The 24197-nt window shown below is 33.4% G+C and overlaps 1 protein-coding gene across 1 annotated transcript; it reads right to left on the bottom strand.

Annotated features, from left to right (window-relative positions):
• Window positions 1-9264: 9264 nt before the first annotated feature.
• On the bottom strand, window positions 9265-23606 carry LOC127126696 (acyltransferase GLAUCE). Its single transcript, XM_051055672.1, has 2 exons — window positions 23067-23606; window positions 9265-10167 (listed from the first exon to the last, which is right to left on the bottom strand). Exons 1-2 carry the CDS (start codon window positions 23595-23597, stop codon window positions 9301-9303), a joined length of 1398 nt encoding a protein of 465 aa, XP_050911629.1. The 5' UTR covers window positions 23598-23606; the 3' UTR covers window positions 9265-9300.
• Window positions 23607-24197: the final 591 nt, after the last annotated feature.

The raw sequence follows: 24197 nt of genomic DNA, 5'->3' as shown, positions 1-24197 counted from the left end.
TTCATTTAGAAATGGTATTACCTTTCTTACAACAATAGTGACAAGTCAAATGATGATGAAAGTGACTTTCGCTATTACCCTCCCTTATCATATAATTTTACTTATTTTATGGCACATTTAAAGATCTTTTGAATTTTGTGGGATTAATAGAGAAGGTAACCTTTGGTTCTAATGCCTTGTCTAATTTGGCTTTTAGACTATTAACCTTTTTTTTCCAAATGTCATAAGTTTAACAAATAAACTAAGAAGATTTTTCTTCCTTGTTATTAACATTTGAAGCATCTAACATTGATTTCTTAAGAGCTTCCATTTGTTTTTCAGTTTCTAGAACATTGGCTTCTAAGTGCTAAAATATTCTTTTGTTTGAAGCCAACCTTTTAAAAGCATCTACAGCTTCACTATATAGATTTTCAAAAGCAATTTGTAATTCAGAATAATACATTTCATCAAGAGGTTCATATTTAGAATGATTACATTATTCTTCTTGTGCTTGGAATGACTAACATTCTTATTCTTTTGCTTGGTCATGAAGCTAATATTGATCATTTTATCACTTTCACTTGAGCTACCCACCTTTAAGTATTCACAATCACTATCCTATGCAATATATGTTCTTCTAGACTTGCTAGACTTCTTTTGTTGACCCTTTCCTTTATGCTTCATAAGCAATGGACAATCTGAGCTGTAATGACTAGTTCTTCCATAATTATAGCATGAACCTTTAGATCTTTCTTTCTTATTATCATCTTCCCTTGAGGTATTTGAATGCCTTCTATAGTTGATATGTTTTTTATCTGAATGCTTTATTACATTTTTCTTAATGTACTCATAGTATCTTCTAATGAAAATCCTCCTTTCTTCATCCTCCAACTTTTCATTATCACTAGATCCACTTTCATCGTGCTCTTTGTTTTTTTCTTTCTTAACTTTCTTCGCATGCTTCTCCAAGCTAATGAGAACTTTCTCATGTTCTCCAAGCTTACCAAACAAAGTTGTAGTGTTCAAAGTCAATAAATTGTTGGCTTCCTTGATGGCGGTGACCTTAGGTTGTCATTCCCTATTAAGACATCTCAAAACTTTGTTACTAGTAATATCATCGGAAACCGGATTACCAAGTGCATTCAAATGGTTTACAAGATGAGTGAATCTCTTTTGCATATCCATAATGGCTTCACCATGTTTCATGTGAATGAATTTAATTTCTTGATTCAAAGTGTTGATTCTAGCTTATTTGACTTCATTTGTACCCTAATGGGAAACTTGTAATGAATCCCATATAGCTTTAGCGATTTCGCAATGAGAAACGAAGTAATATTCATCAACTCCTAAAGTGGAGATTAGAATATTCCTTGCTTTCCAATCACAATACAACTTTTTCTAATCTTTCACATTCCATTGTGCTTGCGGTTTAGGTACGGTAGCACCTTCCGCATTGGTCATAGTTATTTCAAATGGACCATTTTGGATGGATTTCCATACATTCCTATCAAAAGAGTTGATATGAATACGAATAAAATTCTTCCAATAACCATAGTTTTTGCCATTGAAAACCGACGCTTTATTATACGCCCCTTTGGTTCGGAAGCCATAATCTATTAAGCGAATTTTGAAGCACAAGATAAATTGGTGCTCGTGATACCGCATGTTAGACGAGGGCAGCAATCTATAAGGGGGGGGGGGGGGTGAATAGATTGCCAAATAAATTTTTTCTTATATAAATTATGCTTTGAAAAATATTTTTCTATGGCAAGTGGAAATGAATTTAGGTCGACTCTCGTCTATTTGAACCGTTATTGGTAGGATCGGATACGTATAAACCGTAATATAAAGTATGCTAAAGGTGATAAAATCCAATCAACAATTTTAATATAGTTTGTTTGAATATAAACCACACTTAAGATAAATGATTTTCATTGAGAAGTAAAAATAAACATGACAAAGGAATTTCCTAGAACACTTGGTGTGCAGTAATTTTATCCAACACTTGGTGTGCAATACACCAAGCTTGATTGTCTTTTTGTTGAAGTTACACTAAATCAATTGCATTTGTTTATATTGCAATGGTTTTACACAGACAGTTTTAAACACTTCAACACAATCAGAATTTTCAACAATTTAAATTATACACTTAGTGTGGTCAAAATCTAAAAAGAAATTTGAGAGAGAGAGAGAGTTAGAGAGAGAAAGATAACACCAAGATTTGTTTAGGAAGCTCCCCAATTGTCCTCATTATGGGTACGTCTGCCCTCAATTCGAAATCGAATTGAGATATTATTAATTAACCTTTGCATTACTAGTTTACAACATAAGTGTATACATTCAAACCCCAAACACTATATTTGATGTTGATCCTAGCTCCTACTCTACCCTTGATCCTAGAAAGAGCAAGTCACAAAAGATCTCCATTATGATCCTTTGGTTACTGCTTCTCCTTTTCAAGAACCCACGTTCTACAAAGCCTTCGCTTGGATGAATCTAAATTGTGAAATCTTTCCCCTTGCCTTTCAATTGATTCTCCAGTTACCGCTACTTCTTTACAAGAACCTCCGTTCTTCAAAGCCTTCGTTCGGATGAATCCAAGTTGACAAGACTTATGCAAAAACCTCCAAATCAACCATTGATCTTGGAGTAAAAGCCCTAAAGGTTTTATCCTTGAATCCCCCAAAGTAAACCTCAACCCAATTTGTTTACACAAACCTAAATTGGACCTAACTAATCTATTATTGCCAACAAACAATCAAAAATGATTATGTATAGTTGATGAATGCGTCAAGAGAGGTTGAAGATGATAAGAATTCTTTGTATCTTTCAGATTTCAATTGCTAAGAAAAGATGCAGGAATGCACATTTATATGTATATGTATGTGTAGAAAAGAAATGAGTAAAAATATATTTTCATCCAAAATGCAACTTTTGAAACTTAGTTCAGAATGTATTGACTATAAACTCAAATGAGTCAATACATAATATAAATGAGTCAATAAAAGACTAAATAGCATCGATACATTAAAGTAAATAGCTAATTTCAGAGAAAAAGCATTTTAGAATGAGTCGACTCCATACACGATAGAGTCGGCCCATTCACTTAATGTATCGACTCATTCCTTCAATGTATCGATACATTGAAAGCAGTGGCAAGTCTTTGAAAACACCTTTCAGATTGAGTCGACCTAACCAAGAATGAGTCGACCCATTCGTAGGATGTATCTATCCATTCGCAGAATGTATCAACCCATTTGAGGCAGACTCAAATTCTTTGAAATTCCACTCAGTTTGTATCGACCCATATCAAGGGTGTATCGACCCATGCATGACTTTTTGTGAAAAAAATCATATTTTGAGCATGTGATTGCTTATGTAATATAGTCTTACATGTTCCATGATGATGATGATGCACATTTAATATTGTAAGGTACAAATACACAAATATCTAAGTTACCTAGTTTTGACATCATTCAAAATACATTAAGATCATATTATACTCACAATCATTAGATGTTTCCCTCCTTTTATCATAACTTTCCATGCTTTATTGCCCATGCATTTGATAAAGACCACCATCATTACATTCCAATAATCATAATTGGTGTCGTCCAAGACATGTGGTTTATTGAAAGATCACCAATCTTTCATTGTCTTTATTTGAGCATAATTTATCTTCCCCTAAAGCTTACCCAACAGGCTAGGGTGCCTACTCTGATGCCAATTGATTTTTTTTCCTCAGGGGAGAGATGTTGAACGCAATGCTCCAACAACAGGTTTGACAAGATAAACCAGAACCATTATACTAAAAAGTAATAGATGATGGAGCAGAAAAGCAATAAAGGACACAATCAATTGTTTACCTAGTTTGTGAAACCAAAAAAGGAAATTTACTATTAGTAGCTTCATGCAATTAGTCTTATAAGCAACAACAAATCTTATATTGTTCAATGTCTCTTCCTAACACTACTTAATGACTTTCTATTTATAGTATCCCCCTAAATATGAGAATGTAATCACTTTCTTCTCAATCACACAACCCATGATTGAGATTATAACTCAATAATCAACATTGAATACTACCACTCAACTCTATACAAACCTTATATACCAAGTTACTAAAACATAGAGGTTTACGTACAACAAGAATATGGACTCAAAAATAAACCCTAGCACTCTAAATCTTCAAAAAAAATTTGGCTTCCAATGTAGGTTTTGATATCCTTATATAGCATTATAATTTTGGGATTTTCTCATTGGATAATATATTTGATTTCATCCAGAATTAATGGAGAATCTGTTGAATATTTGATTTATTCCTTGAATATATCCAATAAGATATGATTTGTTTCAATTTAAATTTAAATCTTCATTTAAATATTAATTAATCTTCATCCAGCTGTCGAACAAATCACTAAACATATTGCTGAATAACAGCAATAAAATAGAACTCAATGTTTTCCAAAGATTCATCCAAAATACATTGATCAATGTATTTTAATACACTGTATTTTTACTTTGTGTTAAGACTTTTATATGACTTCTCATATTATTTTAATTGCTTATAATAGGTTTTTGATAGTTAAGTTGAGTCTTGCTTATTTCCTAAATAAGTCCTTATTTTTTGAATAAGTGCTTATTTTCTGAATAAACAGTTATTTGATACCTTCTCGTTGTGTTGGTCATAACTTGAGCTACGAGAATTGGATTGACGCTTTCAAATTTATGTTCGAAATATGAGATGATAAGCTACAAGTTTTATGTTGAAGTCAGGAGCAAATTAGGAGTGCAGAAGAGTCTCATAATTCGTTTTTAATTAAGACATAAGAAAATACTTAGTTTTGGGGGCGGTTTTGTATTGTTTTGGGGTCGGGTGCTATTAGGCCTGAATCCCCTTGATCTATTTAAACAAATTAGTATTTTTTTTATTATCGTGTTTGATTAAGTCGTTTTTGCTTAAATTGTGACAACATAAAATTCATTTTCTTAATCAGGAAATTAGGAACATACATCATATAATACCAATTGTGCTTCTTAGTGGGTATTGTAATCGAATAGGATCGAATCTATTTAGGGAATTGGAATTATAAGAATCGATGATAAGTAGGAAATTGGTACATAATATTAGCTTATTTATCAATTTTGCTTTTACCTTTAATCATCTTCATTTTGTGTTTTGTACCTTAAAAAACCCCTTCTTTTCATTCGTTTGGTTACAATATTCAAGAGTCCTTGTGATACGATATTCGAGTGTCGATTCCATTTTACTATACTGTTAAACTCATTTTTGACCCGTGTGCGACATCGAATCAAACAACATTCTGGCGCCTGTTGAGAAATTCCCAGATGTTGTACCAGCATGTTAAGCATCACGTCCAACATGTGTCCTTTTTACAACTTAATAAAGGTAGATCAATCTTGAATACTTGGACATTTCTCCATGTTATTATTTTGCTCAATGCAACCAATTCAAAGAGCTAATCACTAGGAACTAAAATATATAATAATTTATTTTTTGCTTAATACTAATACCAACTTTATTATATAAATGTAGAATTTTATTCTTTAAGAAAATGATATGATGGCAACGATATGGATATCATATGATGTAGAGCCTTGGAGCGACTTTAAGACACAACTCATAATGAATTATATTATAAATCCAAATAGTACTGACTTAATGCCTCCATATGCGACTTATAGTTTTATTGATGAAGAAATTTGGGAGAGATTTATCGAGTCTCGAAACACTCCTGATTTCCTGGCTAAGAGTCAAAAAAGGAAAGGAGAATAGGGAAAAATATTTATCCTCATATATTTTCTCGTGGAGAATATGATAAATTGGAGGATACAATGATAAAATAAAAAATAAAACAAAGAGAACAAGAGTCGGGGGATCCTCTTATAAGCATTGATTGTAACCCATCTCTGTTATCACGCCATAAGAAATGGAAGAGAGCACATGAAAGACCGGGAGGAGATTTTACATTAGAGGCTACACATACAATTGTTGATAAGATTGTAAGTAAATTCTTTTTTCAACATTATTAATTGTAGTTTATTCAATTTAGTAATGAACTTTTATTTGTGTTGTAGGATTCCCTGGTTGAAATAACCAATGTTGGTGCCTTTGCTCCATAACGACGCCATATCATATTGGTAAAATCGATTGGAACTAATGAGAATTGTAGGCGTGTCTTGGGTGTTGGATGAGCCGTCCACCTTGATGAAATGTGCAAAAATATAGATTTAAGAGCTAATAGATTAATAGTTAGAGGAGAAGATGAAAGGGAAGATAAATGAAACATTAGAAAATGAACGGGAAACTATGTGAGAGAGTGTGACCCAGGAGGTGGAAGAGAAGGTGACCAAGAAGGTGGAGAAGAGGGTGACTTAGGTGGCGTAGGGAAGGGCAACCTAGGAGGTGCAGAAGAGAGTGATCAAGGAGGTGCGTGAGAGGGTGACTTGGTATATGATTTAGGTAAATATAATTTTAGTTTATGAACTTTATTTTTTGTTTTCCAGATTAAAAATATGTGTTGTGTGTTATTGTTGTTTGTGTTATGTATTATTGCTATTGTTTTTATGATGCAACAATTGAAATCGATGGGTGTTTTGAATGGTGCAAGTACGAAAGATGGTTGTTCATCTTTACTCCCCCATCATAAAATTTAGCCCCCAGAGCCTCAACCAGATCCATTGCAAAGATTGAGAAGCATAGTAGAGGAAATGGGAGACTCATTTCTGATACAATTAGAAAATGAACCATAATAATTATTTTTTATAGCAAAGATTTATGTTATGGATATTGTAGTGGGTACTAGTTGGCTTGACATAAACACACTTTAATTATGGTTCACGTAAGTGAAACTTTTATAGTGAGTTCAATTTAGATTCATTGTTATCCAATATTTTTAATGTCAACTTTTGTGTTAACATCATTTAGGTACATGCATCAGATTTGTGCACAAAGAGATTTATATAAGTATGGTTTCTTGGACCCATACCATATTCTATTTTTCCAATGTTCATCACATGATATTTAATTTTTTTCTAACATGTAAAGTGATGGAGGGATACAATTTTATATGTTGTAATCAAAGAAATAAAAACCCAAATTTATTTTCTATAAAGTAAGTGGTATTATTTGTGACATTCTTCAAATTTTCTCTAATATATTACTTATGTTTTATGTGTATTAACCATTATATTACTTATGTTTTGTGTGTATTAACCACTATATACAAATTGTTTGTAGACACGGAAATAACCAAACAGTTATGCATGTGGATATTATGTTATGAAATATATGTTGGATATTGTCTCGGGAGACATTAGGGATTCATGGACTAAGGTAATCACTTATTCCATATGCATATAATTTATTTATGTTAGCTAAGTTTATGTTGTTGTTGTTATTTAGTAAAGTTTCTATGATTTAAATTACTTTCTCTTGGGTGGTTGCCAAGTAATCTAGATTAGTATAACATAAATGTATGTGTGTCATTTTTAGTTGGTTGTAAACAGTGTATGTGTTGCCTTGTTGAAAACATGTGTATTCTTGCACAAAATGTATAAATAGGTTTCTATATAAAATGCTCTTGGATGGTTTGCTACCTCTTGAAAACATGTGTGTATATGTTCTGCCACAACATGTGAATATAAGTTCTGTCACAAAATTTGTATACATACAAGTCAAAATGAAAATTGTGTTATATTAAAAAAAAGGTTTTCCCCTCGGTTAAAACTCCCAACAGAGGTGAATACGAAATTTTCACCTCAAATAGTAAAAGCAACTAAGAGGTAAAATGGAGCACGCTTTCCTGTTATAAAAAACAAAAATTCTAGGGACCAAATGCATAAACAATAAAAATTTTCCCTTGTTTGGTATATCAATCGAGGGGAAAATGAATCACTTTTTATGACACCCTTCTTTACCTTGACTATCAAACCGACATAAAATCCATTTTTCAACCGAGGTAAAATTAATTATTCATAGTAGTGCAAACCACTTTGCACGCTATCAGTTGCAAATTTAGGGTTCCTTAAAAAAATATAAATCATCCATTTTCAACTTTCTCCAATTTCTTTTCAAGTTATCTTCTTCCAAAGTATCATTACCAACTATGGTTTTCCCAGTTTGTATCGAGATATGTTTTTACCCAAATTCTCTTCATCTTAATTTTGAAAATGCCAGAAGACTTTGAGAGTTGCGAAATCTCAAATAACATCTTGTTTTCTTTTTCACATTGGAGAAGTGGTGTTTGATGGTGTACCCCTTATATTTCTATTTATATTCTTTAATCTCCTTTTTCTTATTAGTGTTAACTTAGTAGAAGAAGTAGTTGTTGTTGCTATAGGTGCAAGATCTTCTTGTTGATGTTGTTAATCTTATTGTGTGGATAATGGTTGCGAAGAGAAATAACCAATGAAACTAAAAGGTTATTGTTGCTTTGAGGATCACCCTAATTGGGAAACATATTTTGATTTTGATTCAAAAGAGTTTATGAGTTAGGAAAATGTAAAATTGTTGAGCGATGTCATCAACATGGTTCATAAGTTTCTCTGAGGAAATATTGACATTAAGAGCAACAATAAAGTATTAATATTACCAACACTTTATTCTGTGTTGTTTATTTTTCTCTTTGAAACATAAAATTTTGATTTTGGATGAAGATGAAGCTTGTGTTCAAGAACAATAGCAAGATTCGGACTGCAGGGATATATTATAGCTCTAACATTGTTAATAAGTTAAGGAATGAAAATATTGTATAAAATATGAATGAGATCCTTCAAAATAATGTCAATCTAGCTGGTTTTAGCTGGGGATAAGTCTTTACTAAAATGTTAAGCATAATCATAAGTTTAAAAAACATAAATATGTGTTAGATTAAAATAAATCCAATTGATTTACCACATAAGAATAAATTAAAGTTTTTGGTACAGTGAAATCTTAAATAAGGAATCGAAGTAAAATTTTAAATTAAATTAAGAAACAAAAAACCTAATTAAACCATAAAATAAAATAGCGATATCATTTGCAAGTGGCAATAATTAATGTCAAATTCCAATAGCAAGCAAGTACATAGAAAATAATTATCATCTTTACACACATATATTGACCATATAAAATATTAAATATTAATGCATCACATCAATATTTAATTACTTATTATGACATGCAATACACTTAGTTTACACACACACACATATACACACACACACACATATATATATATATATATATATTATATATATATATATATATATATATATATATATATATATATATATATATATATATATATATATATAAAATTAAAACGTGTAAAAGAGGCTTTGAAATTTTTCCATTTCTTTATGAGGAAGAGCCACTATAATATTCACCCCATCATCCCCACCTTCACTTGATCCACGAAAAGGAGGAAATAATAGTATAACATCCTTGCTACGATACACCACTGGACAACAATACTTAGGTTTTCCCCATGGATACTCCACTTTTTCAAACCCTAACCTCCACCATGAAGACACCAAAATCTCCCCATTCGGAAAACCATTATACAGCTCTCCCCAATCAATAATCGACCTTGCATATTCATCATTCATTCTTCTTGAACCCTCCCTAACCATCTCCACCAACTTTGAGAATTCACATTCCCTTAATTCCTCACACTTTATTGTAGCATACGCAGTTAAAACCGCATTCCCAATGTAAGCTTTCGGTAATGGAGGATTCAATTTGTTACGTATGTCAACAGCATATAGTATTGTTGATAAATCATTAGAATCATATGTGCCAGATAACATTTTGCATCTCCATAGATGTGCGCTGATGACATTAAAACTGCTGACACGAGTGTTGTTGTTACCATTTGCTTTTTCCTTAAGGTTATTGATATGTTTAGAGTTTAGTTGAAAAACCTTAAAGTCAAGTTCTTCCGAGGAGGATTTAAAGACACTAGATATATTGTCGAGCTTGATCATCTCAGGGTGGGGGAAGCTGACACGTGGAGGAGATCGTGCGGCTAAGAGTTGTCTATTATGGCATAGTGTCACATCTAATGGCATATTAGAAGCCAATGTTGCAAGGTTTTCTAAGAATATTTTAAAGCTAACTCCATCAAAGGATAAATGAATGGCTGTGATGCCAATTGCAAAACCCCCACACTGGAAGGATGTTACCTGTGAATCAAATTAATATAACAAAATTAATTCATTGAATTCTAGGTAAAGTTAGTTTGGGTCATTAAATATGGAAGTAATGAATATCGTGTATATTTTAAACCAATGAATTAAATACTTATCTACTTATTATCTATAATGTATAAAAAATATAGCATAATATTAGTTAGATGTGCAATTAAATAACATTAATATGGTAAATTATGTAGACATTTGACATGCAGGGTCCAAAATTGAAACATACTTTTCTTTTATTAGTGTTCTAGACCAGCCGAAAGCCGACTAACAAGAAACTCATTAACACTCTATTAAAGGTCCGTCAACCAACTCATTTTAAGAATAATTACTTAGGTAAATGTGAGACCTCAAGTACATTTATACTTTTCACATCTCACTTTATCTCTTTTTTTTTGGACTCAATCACTGACTTGTGTGTTAAACTACTAACATTGTAGATCCACTCATGTGGTCCGCCTCATTAGACTTACAACATTGTATTAGGAGTTCAACATTGCAATTCAAGCATAATTCTGGTTTTGATTCGGATTAGTGACGTGTCTGTGGGAATTGACCGCTGAATCTCGCGAATTTCCACAACTAGATCATGCTGATGCAAAATCCAGTTCGTCGTAACGTAATGCCAAGATAAGGGACATAATACTAATCTAGAGTGCCTTTGTGTCCTTTTCCCCAATGTCCCTTCCAATTCTAAACATCGATAAGGCCAAGGGGACATTATACGAAGATAGGTATTCACGGCCATGCCCTTGTCGATATGAGCAAACAATAGTGCGAAATGGAGTCAAAGTCATCGATACCATGAAAGGATCAATGAAACCCTCAACACGAAATAGAAAAAACCATGATTCCAATAGCATTCCAAATTATGCAATTAGGTGTACCTCACAATAATCGGAGCCACGAGAACCCGTACACTTAGTATGGATCGAAAGAAGAGTCTGAATCTATTGTACATATGCTGATATGACCGCTCATTAATATGGGGATACGAACCCACCGAAGCTGATAAAAGAGAGGGGGAAAAAAGAACAACTAGAAAAATTTCCACAATTGTAATTTCCGAGAAATCATCATCAACATTGTTAGACGGGCACTAGCCGGTTATCGCACAACCCTAGAAAAGAAAGCAACGATTATTAAAGAAGTTTGAGAAACCAGATATTAGTCAGTAAGGTCATATGTGTTGACCTCGACCCATCAAATGATATTTCAGGGATAAACCCTAAATTAGAAGCCTCGAACAACATTCAGGTTAAATACTTTAAGGAAAGCATTCAAATTTCAAATCATCTTCATTACCCTCTGATATGAATAACATTATAATCTATCATAATGGTGCAGGTTATCCTATTTCTTTTGAAAACAAACACTTATTAACTTATTTTACAAGTAATCAATATAAAACCTCTGATTTATCAATGAAGAGTGATAAAAAAACACATGTTTTGTGTTTTTTAACTACATATTAACCAAAAACACGTAAAAGGAATTTAAAAACACCAACCAGCACACAAAGACCTTGTCAATAAACTTTCCTACAAGCAAGGATCGCTAATCTAAGATCATAGGTGCGTTAAATGAGTATAGGTGGCGAAGAAAACTTCAAGGATAAGTTACTTCAAGGTTAAGTAATTAATCATGCTAAGCCTAAATCATAAGTGGGCTTAGCGAGCGGAGGTGGTTCATGACTTCAAGGCTAAGTTAATTCAAGGAGAAATAAGAGTTTATGCTCTAGTCGAAGATAGAAGGTGTGCCTAGTGAGATTGGGTGGCTAGGGAAAGTTGCATGTCAGATGGCATTGCTTAACAAGGAAGAAAGTAGGCGCACTAGGAAAATATAGGCGGCGCGCCTAGCGAATCTACCTTTCCCAAACCTATAATAGGGGTGCTATTTTGAGTTCAAAAGGATTTAAGGTAGTAAAGAAAAAATAGGTTCACCTTAAATCTTAACAAGAGAGAATAAGGAGAGGAAGATTGAATGAGGAAGCATTGCTCAACGAATTTATGCAAATGTTGTTCAACTCTTTCTTCTAGAATTTAACTGTAAAGCTACAATGAGTAAGAGTAGATAATTATCTTTTATTGGATTAAGAGTAGTCATCATTATACTCATGTATTAATTAATGGGGTTTAATGTGATTCTACTTAAAACCCGTTAATTCTTGTTTTCGATTAGCTACCAAAACATGTTCTTATGGTATGGTTTGACATACGAGAGGCGTCAGTCATTACTTGATCCAAGTCTTCATTTGTTGGATACTAATGTATAGATATGGAGTTAAGTTTTATATCCTTAAGAATAATGATATTGGTGAAATATCGCATTGATATATGCTTTGACTATTGAAACTGAATGTTATTGTATTGGTTAATAGGGACATGGATCATCTACTAAGTAATACAACTGATCTCACGTGTTAACTCGTATATAAGTTGCAACGAGAGCAACATATGGGAGTATTAATAGTTGAGTAGAAGAGCATATTAGTGAATAATGGTTATACACGAGGATAAGGATGAAGAAATCCAACCCCAAAAAGTTTTCTCACTTCTAACATTTAAATCTCAATTAATTTTCTGTCTTTTCATTTTCATAACCAAACAACTCTAAATAACCATTCTCCTAGAATCATAGAAACTATTGAAAGGTCTTTAAAACATAATTTACCCATGTGGATATGATATTTTACTACACTTGCTTTCGCACTGCAATAATATACTCAAGCACCCTAGGAGTAAACACCATACCTTAACCTTCCAACCTTGGGGAGAGTGTTAAAAATCCACATGAAACGCCTAGGTGATGGAAAACACATTTACTGTGTTTGTTCCCATTTCCCTCGATTAGCTGGACACGCCCAATCTCACCTACAACCAACTTAACAATATTAGGCCGGAACAAATCCTTGAAGACTTCCTGGTCACTACCTCACATAAAGCCTTGGGGACAATTGTTTTGGGGTGGCCGAAGACCCAATAAGGGGAGACCCGTTAACACTCCAAACAAGGCCCACCAACCAAGTAAATCATAGGATAAACTATTTTTTACACTTGAGGCCTTTTGTTTAGAACCATGTTTTAAAGGTTAGTGATAAAATAAGCTCTTCTAAATATTAATATGATTTTGATGATGACAACTAGTCTTTGATTACAACAACTAAAGTGCTAGCATAACAAGTGGTTGTAGATGCAAGCAGATAAAGCTAGGGTTTAATGATCACTACAAAGATCCTCTGATGATGGTACTTACTTGGAAGAAATCTCAGCCTCGTCTTTAAGAAGAATTCAAGAAAGTATGTGTACGGCTGAATTATATAAAAAGTCTTGAAGCTTCAAATTATGAAAGAAAGGAAGTGTGAAAGCTCACGAAGTCGCGTCTAAGTGATCTGAGTGTTTTAAAAACACAAGGATTTTTTCGTAAAGTATACAGATAAAATAGATTTTAAAACTATTTCTAAAAATTCTTTAAAGTCGTGTCAATTGACTTAGAAGCCATTAGAAATTTATGGATAATTCTTTTATAGTGGCCAATTGGTTGGGACTTATACCCAATTGATTGGATTGGTGCAAAAATGGGTCATAAATGTTTATAATAGTGCCTTAAATAGTAACGAATTTGTGTATTTTCTTTCATTTTAAAACCTTCTAAACAATTATTTTTAGGCCAACCAAATGATTGAAGCATGATGCTAATCAATTGGCTCATCAATTTTGGCCCCAATTTTTTTTCTTTTTTCTGCCAACCTCTAGCCTATAAATAAAGGTCCATTCCCTCATATTTTCACATCTAGAATCACGAGCTCTTGTATATCACTCCTCACTCTCTCTCTCTCTCTCTCTCTCTCTCTCTCTCTCTCTCTCTCTCTCTCTCTCTAAATATATATATATATATATATATATATATATATATATATATATATATATATATATATATATATATATATATATATATATATATATATATAATATTTTTTCACTTTCTCTCACTTAAATTTAGTCGTATCTCTTTCGAGAAAGATCTTTCTGTTTAGTGAGGAATCTTATAATTCTGGAAGAGTGGTATTATAAATTCTCCAAGGAACAATTTTTACCTTTGTAGAATAATTTATCCATAAGGCATTGCTTGTTTAGATTTAGGTTTCAAGTCCTAGGTTCAAAAGCTCAACCCATTCAAAAGCATTCTATGCTTCGAGATTATCCCGGTATAAAATCTCAAATTGGTTCATGGTTATCTTGGTGAAAACCATGGTTTAATTCGAATATCATACCGGTCAAGGCTTTTATAGGTTCGAGATCAGCCTGGTATAAAATCTCAGTGGTTCGAGGTTAACATGTTCAAAACTCCGGTTCAGTTCATGAGCTCAACCTAGTTTAAAACATCTCATTAGTTTGAGATAATCACATGTAAAATCTCAGTTTAACTTAGGGACTAACCGTTTCAAGTTACTGTTTGGAAAGAAGACTAACTGTTTTAATTTGTGGTTTGGAAGAAAGAATAACCACTTCTCTCCTTTGTTTGTTGATTTGTTGGAAGTTATCCATAAACTTCATTTTCCTTGTATAATGGGGGGTTCAAGACTTCAACCTACTAAAATCTCTTAAGATTTATGGGATACTCTCAAGAAAAAATCTTGGAGGGGGGCATTATGTCTTTTCTTTTTGACTGAACCTCTATAATTCTTGGTGTTATCTCCATATCCTTTAACTATTTAGTTTTTACATTTTATTCTTAATATATGCTGCTAATTTCCACAATCTTTTTTAAATGAATTTAAACTCTAAAGCTGATCCTAAAAGTTTTCCAAAATACTATTTTTTTGAAATACACAATTCACCCGCCTCTTTTGTGTAGAGTAATATGTCCAACATCATGTACATTCATACTTTCCACATCTCACTCTACCCATTTTTTTTTAATTTAATCACTGACTTAACATTTAAAGTGCTAACCTTGCAGGTCCACCCCTATGATCCACACATTAGAGACTTGCAACTTCACATTAAGAGTTCAACATTGCAATTCAATCATAATTCTAGTCCCAATCCGGACCAATTAGCATTTAATATATGCGAGTTTCAACACAATTTAGAGAAAAATATGTTTTTAAGGGTCCTTTCTAGTCTATAGGGGTTGTGAGTTTTTAGTTTTAAAACTTATTTTAAAAATTAAAATTTATTCGTTAAAAATATAATTGATTTGATTTTCTTATTATTTACAAAAAAAAAATATTTACATTTATATAAAAAAAAAGTGGTTGTTCACCGTCCACCACCGACCACTTTCAACAACCACTTTTGATTACTTTTAGTCACCATTTTCTCTACCTAGATATCTAATTCGATCACCACCAACCACCATTCTAGTCACCCTAGCTACTAAGTTGCTCACCGTTAACCACCACATTAATCATCGTGAACCAACATATTGACCATCGACAATCACCAATATGACCTTCGTTGATCTCCAATTTAATTTTCATTCACCACCATTAACTAAACACTAATCACAATCCCTACCACTATAAACTACAAATGGTCATCATCATCAACTACCACCGTTGTGATGAACAAAAATCACCAATCTTACATGCATTCGGCGGCAACCACAACTTTTAACCACTATTATATTACTACTATTTCTTTTATTATATATTAGTAATATTTTAATTATTTTATAAATCTAGTTGTAAATTATTAGGATTGAAATATGTTTATGATAAATACAAAGTTTTTCCTCGAGGAGAAGGATACTTGATTCCAACCTAAAACATCCATTGTCGTTGGATATGATCAGATGGATACCTGCGTCACATGTATAATTAGATGGAGGCAATTTCAACCAAGTGATATATATATATATATATATATATATATATATATATATATATATATATATATATATATATATAAACCTCACCACACTCTTACATGTAGTATCTCATTCTCAATCTAAAACTATATTTTTTAATTTTCATTGACTTAGGTGTTTCAGTGCTAACTTTACATGCCCTCTTCACTCTGTCGTACCGGAAGATCTAGCCGACGCACCTGAAAACCCTATTCCTTTATCACCCATATTTCTTATTCCACATTGGTACAATGGAACTATCTGTCGGAATCGACTTCTGATTTTCATGAATGTCCATATTAGATTCAACCGATTCTGAAAGTCACATCTCACCAACAATGTTCTCGCACAATCTGTGATGGTAATCTTTGATCCGACTATAAGAGTCACCTCCCTAGCATCTACCTTGATATCATTAACAAACCTCCTTGGTTCCCCATTAATGGAGCATCGTCTAGTACATAAGAGCTAGATAAGAAACATTCGGAAAAAAATTCCTCAAACTCCTAAATAGAGAAAGGAAAACAAGAGAAATAAAGATGCATCCTAGGGTTTCAAGATAGATAGAAGTTGGGAGGGATGCATAACATAACACTTCATTTAGTGGTAACCTCCTCAATCGATAACCGCACAATCTAAAGAATACTTCTCGATGATGGTATTTCGTGTGACAACGTGTAAGACAATGTATTTGTAGGGTCGGGATTAAGCAAAGAAGACCTCGTCTCATATGAAGGCATGAGTCTTCAGGTGTTCAATAACTATGTCACTCACCCTTACGGTACTAGAGAATTTACGGTTTTCATTGGAAAAGGAATAAGAGGATAATGAAGGTGCGTTTCTTAGTGGTCCCTTGTGAAAGTGTTTATAGCTCCATCTTGGGAAGATATTCCTTCTCAAAATTAGACAAAATTGTTTCCAAATTCCACCTAAAGATGAAATACCACCACTTTTTCAATGAACTACTTATCATCCCAGGTGACTTGAACGAAGCCCTCCTAATTCACGAGACGACCTCACAAGACCCTCATTCAGCCATCCTCGCCCTTATGAGGTAGATAAAGGAGACTCATGCCCTTTCCATCGACACAATTGGTCTCGATATGGAAAAGATGAAACTATGCCAAGTGACGAGTCCAACTCTTGAGGTTGAAACAAAAGTTTTGATATGTTGCATGTCGACAAAAACCTTACTAGGTCAGTTCAAATATAGGTCGACTTGTCGGAACTATAAAGGAGGGGCCTAGTGGAGTTCCATATAGAATCCCGTTTTGCAGGATTAATGATCAAGGAAGATCTCAATAACATACTCTTAAATACGATTTTTATGATGACAACTAACAACTAAAATGCAAGCATAACAAACGGTTAAAGATGCAATCATACTAAGCTGCTAAGTTAGGGTTTAATGATCATTGTAAATTTCCTCTAACGATAGCACCATACAAGAATACATAGCAGGCCTCATCTTTAAGATGAATTTAAGAAAGTGTTTGTACGAATGATTTATTTGACAAGTCTTGAAGCTTCAAAGTGTGAATAAGAGGAAGTGTGAAAGCTCACCCCATCACGTCTGAGTGAATAATATGTTGTAAAAGCATAAATGTTTTCTTTAAAGTTATACGGATAATCAGACACACACTAAAATAAGTTTTATAACTTATTTTTATTAAGAAAATATTTATTAAAATGTTTTAAAGCCATGCTAGTTGAATCGGGAGCTGTCAAGAAATTTTGGGAAATTTATTTGGCCAATCGATTGGTACTTATACCCAATTGATTAGGCTAGTGTAAAAATGTGCCCTAAAAATTTAGGATATTGTCTTAAGGAATGGTAACAAATATATATATATATATATATATATATATATATATATATATATATATATATATATATATATATATATATATATATATATTATATATATATATATATATATATTATATATATATATATATATATATATATATAATATATATATATATATATATATATATATATATATATATATATATATATATATATATATATATATATATATTCTTACCTTTAAAACCCTTCTAAACAATTTATTTTAGGCCAACTAATCGATTGTTGCATAATGCCAATCGATTGGATCATTAATTTTGACCAAAAAATATTTCTCTTTGTTTTTCAATCTAGCCTATAAATAGAGGTCACTTCCCTCATATTTTCATATCCAGAATCGTGAGCTCTCATATCTCACTCCTCACTCTCTCAAAAAAATATTTTCTCATATAACTTAGAAATCTAGCTGTAATACTTTCGAGAAAGGTCTTTTGCAAGTGATACATTTGTGTAATTCTGGAAGGGTATTATTATAAATTCACCTAGGAACATTTTAACCTTTTTTGAATAATTTAACGATGTAGGGATTTTTTATTTCAATTCAAAGCTAAACCCTTTAAAATATTTGGTTTGGGGATTTAGTTACTAATTCGCCGATTCGGTTCGAAGGCTCAGCCTGTTCAAAAGCTTTCATAGGTTTGAGATCAGTTCGGTATAAAATTTCACACTGGTTCATGGTTATCCCATATAAACCCTGGTTCAGTTCATAAGCTCATCCTGGTTTAAAGCTTGCTAAAGATGGAGATAAGACCGGTATAAAATATCATAGGTTCGTGGTTAGCCCTTTGAAACCCCAATTCGGTTTGTGAGCTCAACCCAATTTAAAAGTTATCCTTGGATCGAGATAAGTTTGTGAAAATGTCGGTTTAGATTGAGGACTAATTGCTTTGAGTTGTTGTTTGGAAATAAGATTAACTCCTTCAATCCGTCATTTGGAAGGAAGGCTAATCACTTATCTCCTCTGCTCGCTGCTTGGTTGGAAGTTAGAAAAAAAACTTTAGTTTTACTGGATACTCTCAAGATCAAATCTTGGGGAACATGACTAAGTCTTCTTGACTGAACATGTATAACTTCTGGTGTCTTGTCTTTTCCCTTAAGTTTTACTTTCCGCAATTTAAATTTCCACTGCTTAATTATAAAACGTTTTTAAAATGTTTTTAAACTCTGAAAATGATCCTAAAAGTTTTTCAAACCAAATTTTTCGTGAAATACACAACTCACCTCCTCTAGTGTGTGGAATCATATGCCTAACATGCCTAAGAGCTAACACTGACCTCTTTGCAATTTCCCATGATGAAATTCTTGACATCGATTCCAATGTAGCATGTCACCAACTGAATATCGACCATTTTCGTCTGGTATGTAACCCAAAAAAGGATACGACGACCCCTTAAGAAAACAAAAGCCACCTTGAGAACAATATGATGCTTAATATATGGAAACTTTATTTCTGAAGTAAAAGTACACCAAATGGTTATCCAATGTTGTTATAGTTAAAAAAGTCATACAACAAATAAAGAATGTCGGTAGACTACGCCGACCTCAACCAAACTAGTCCCAAAGATTTTTATTTCCTTCCAAACATCAACAAGATGGTAGATATATTTGATTGCTACAAAAAAAATTCAATCATGGACTTGTACTTTAGATATAACCAAATACATAGGCACGAACTGGATAAAGACAAAACCACCTTTATGACTAAACATGCAAATTACAAATACAACGTCGTGCCCTTTAGGTTGAAGAATATATGTGCAATATAGCAGAGGAAAATGAATAAGATCTTTGAATAAGAGATCGACGAAACACTAGAGGTATACATGGACCACGTGATTGTAAAATCCAGTTAAGATGAACAACATGATGAACATATTTCCAGTGTGTTTAGATGAGCATGATAGTATAATATGCGATTTAACCTTGAGGAATGGACTTTAAGGGTTAAAGCTGAAAAATTCATGGGATTTTACTTAATGGAAAGAGGCATAGAAGCTAACCCAAACAAGTGTTAACCGATGATCAAATTGGAGGTTCCGACGAAAAAGAAAGGGACAATGAAACTGAACAAGATGCTCACGACCCTAAATAAGTTCATTTCCATGTCAACTCAACAGGATTTGATGTTCTACAGGTTTTCTAAGGAAATAAGAACACTAAGAGTGGACCCTAGAATGCAAAGAAGACTTTGTGTCACTATAATCAACCCTCTCTAGCCCTCTAGTTTTATCTAGATCAGCGATCGGAGAGACCATATTCCTCTACTTAGTTGTATTTGCCAAAGAAACTAGTGTTTTCCTCATCCTAGATGTAGGCTCAATTAAATACCCAATATACTTCATATCTAATGCATTTCCAGTGTCAGAAATGTGTTTTCATAAGATAAAGAAGGTCAGATTAGTGCTAGTTATTACCACGAGAAAGTCATTATATTTCTTCATGGTGCATACCATCATCTTCTATACCTAGAGACCCATTAACTAGGAGTCGTCAATGACAACCTTAAAACAGTCTATGACACTATCTTCTATACAGTTCTTGGTTTAGAGCTTTGCTACTATCTCTTTTCAAGGAGTCCTCAACGACAACCTTAAAACAGTCTATGACACTATTTCCTAGTTTGTCATTCGTTTTTTTATTGCGCGTCTTACAAGACAGTTGTTTATGACCCATTATACCTTCCTGCTCAAGATGTTGTTGTGCTTGATCTAGGTTAGGAATTTTACTCCAGTCCGGATTCACATCCTTTGACGATGTGGTAGAAGTCACGGTCAAACCCGGAGGAGGGGTATGCATATCTTTGCCATTCTGTTATTCCTTTTGATTATATCTTGTTTGGAGTCTCTAAGAAATTATTATGATTCCAATACCTAGGGATTATGTCCTCACAACAAGGAGGATCCAATCCAGGGAGCAATACGAAGAGAGCTCCAAGAAAACACACAAACCTAAGCGTGCGTCACGATTTTAAGGAATGGCTATAACTACCAATCTTTAAATTTGTTGAAGTATTTAATGAAACATCAAACATTTTCTTCCCTTGGAGAAACGAGAGCATCCCTTGCCCCCACTACGCCTTGGAATAAATGCGTTGAACATTGACCAAGTGGAAGAAGAACTTTTGAGTCATAGCGTCATCCCTGTACTCACATCAGTATTGAAATACTTTCACATATGACTAACTCACCGGGTGCGGCTGAGATGGGGAGATTAGGTGATTAAAAAAAACCCACTTCAAAGTCGATGATGGGAAGTTAGAACCCTATCTTGGGGAACATGCACTCGTGAAGAGGCATCAAACATACATCAAAGAAGCTACATAAGCTCTTATCATGCTCTATGTGAGAGACTAACCAATCATAAGATGGGCCCATGTCATTATAAGAATTTTCCAACCTACGCGCCTCGCTAAAAATAGAGCTCGTTCCCAATACCTCCCTTTCCATCCAAGGATATTGATCAACATCAATGGGGATTTTGGATTTTGGTGCCCTCTCTGTACCATCTCACCCTCACTGTCAATAAACAAAAATTCACGATTGTGGGTTCTAGATCATGCATGAGATTTAAGATACTTCCTAATCTTATCATCACTAGGGTCCCGTCCATTCATATCCCTAAAAGTCCTAATAAAAAAATGATCCATCAAGTTACCTTATTAGTCCTCGACCCTTTTCGGGTTCGCCACTGGAACTTTAGGGAAAGCGAAACTATGACCAACATCCTTAATGTCAAGCCTAAATGGGTTAGCTCTTGTATTTTCATCAAGTTCCTTGTCATTCTGAGGACCCCCAGATTTATCATCACCATCACTATAAATCCTCTTATATTCGGAACTATAATTAACCTGTATAACATTCACAAGATGGGGTATCACCGCTGGATGAACCACATCCAATACCTCTGAGTCAATCATTTTAATGCTTGACGAAACATCGCTTATTCCTTTCCCACTTGATAAGTCCATAAAATACATGTTTAGGTTCCTTAGGTTGGCCATGTATGAAGAAAGAATAAGAATAAGAATAATATGATGGAGAGAGAGAGAGAGAGAGAGAGAGAGAGAGAGAGAGAGAGAGAGAGAGATTACTGTCGCTATCTTGTGAAGGTAGAAGCAAATAAGACGATGAAGAAACCACCTAGAAACTTAAAATGAAAAAGGAATACAAAATCGAGGAAGAAGAGGAAGATAATCAAATCAAACTATATCGCTTGAATCCAAGAAATGACACATAGAAACTTGCGTTAAGTAAAGCGTTTCAGCAAGAAGGTGAAAGAATCGTAAGGGGTCATCCTTTTATATGAAGACGAAAGGGGTCATCCTTTTATATGAAGACGAAAGGGCCAAAATGAAGGAAGACTTAGAAGATGAATTCAACGGTGAAAAATCAACCTCAAGATCGCAACGACACTCAAGCACTCTAAACAACAATGTCACTCCTTACTCTAGGGACCTGAAGCCATGCACACAAATAACTTTAGAAGTATTTCAGTGACGAGACTGACATTTGATGCACATGTTTCCAAGGCTACCGACTCTCATTCATCGAGCATTTCCACTTCCACCCCCGCAAAGCAAGGGCTCACTCGGGATATACAATACGACAACGAAAGGAAACCCATGAACCTCAATCATTGCATTACGAAGTAACAACAAGGACTTTGGGGATAAATGTTGTAGGTCGGCCAAAGGCCTAGAGCAACATGCCCAATTACGAAAATCCGATCAAGAACTTCGCCAAGTAGGACAAATGGGTATGTGAAGCTTCTTCGAGGCGTGAGATACTTGGTTCAAAACCCCAAACATCCTATGTCGCTGGATATGATCGGACGGTATCCCGCGACACGCGCCGAATTAGACGGAGGCAGTTTCAACTAAATGACATATATAAACCTCATGACGCACTGATTATATATGTATCATCTCATTTCCACTCTAAAACTACATTTCTGAAACTTCCTAAACTTAAAATCAAATATGTTATAGTTTTATTATTTTGAAACAAAAATATGTGTTTGTTGAGAAAAATGATGGACAGTGTGGTTATGAAATCTTAAAAACCGTGATATTGTGGCATCAATATTTTTTTCTTGACCTTTTACTTAAAAGTTTGAACGAGAGCTAAAGAATATGAATTGACAAAAATTAACATATTTGTACCTGGACAACACATAGTGGTATATCACCTATCTTAAGAAAATCTTTAGTCTTGTGAACAAATTGTGCAAAAGCTTGATTAGGGTAAGCCAAGTCTCCAATTTGATCCAATGTGTAGTCACTAGAAGCCACAACAAAGCCAACACCTTCTGCATTGCAATCTATCTCCAACCTATTGGTTTCAGAGTTGTTCTTCAATCTTCCAGCAAGGAAGTCATAAACCACTAGAACATCTTCTAGAGCTTTTTTCAACTTCTCCGTCACGATTTGAGGAGGGAAATCATTGTTTGCTTCGAAGAAGTGAACCGTTTTAACCTCGAAATTGAGAACCTTGTCTATGTTTGATAAGAACAAGGATTTCTTCTCGGTTTGTTTTGAAGGAAAAACCATTGAAGTTTTATGGACTGTGACCTTCATGTCTAGAAGAAGAGTTGGAGTTTCTTGACATATGCTTTCCATCTCGTAAGTGTGTTTTGTTGTTGTTGAGATAGTTGGAGTTAGAATGGTTGAGAACATGGCCCGATTAAATAACATTTTAGTAGAATTGATAAATTATCACTTAAATTTATGTAGTATTACTATATCTTCAATTTAATTTAAAAAATACTTATAAAAATTAATTAATTTAATCTATAACATCCTAAGAAGAGCCGTGACCAAATTGAGGGGATTTATTTGGTTTATTAAGTATACATATATAATATTTATATATGTATGGACTAAATTGAAAAATGAGTAATACTTTAGACCTATTTTTTAATTATTCTTTTCTTCAGTTTTGACCTATTTTTTCTAAAATGTTTGTTTATTTTTTCAATTTTTTATAGTATTTTATTTTGAAAGGGTTGTTAATATGGTTAGAGTTTGAGTTGTCAACCTAATTAAATGACTCTCTTCATACTTAATACTCCAGATATGTATTTTAGTCTCAATCACCCAATTATTTTCTCCATGTATGTCCCTTTTATTCTCGTTTTGTGAATATGAAAAACCCAAACTAACACTAAAACTTCAAAACATATGTCTCACCAATTAACCAATTGATCTTCCATTTAGTTACTTTGCGAAAACTATCTCTTTCTAGCAATGAGATATCATTGTTGCTTTTATTGTTTTTGGTGAAATATTAAACGT

This window comes from Lathyrus oleraceus, chromosome 3 (assembly GCF_024323335.1).
Source record: "Lathyrus oleraceus cultivar Zhongwan6 chromosome 3, CAAS_Psat_ZW6_1.0, whole genome shotgun sequence".
Lineage (NCBI taxonomy): Eukaryota > Viridiplantae > Streptophyta > Magnoliopsida > Fabales > Fabaceae > Lathyrus > Lathyrus oleraceus.
Note: the sequence above shows the minus strand (reverse complement) of the source record. Positions and strands in the feature narration are given on the sequence as shown.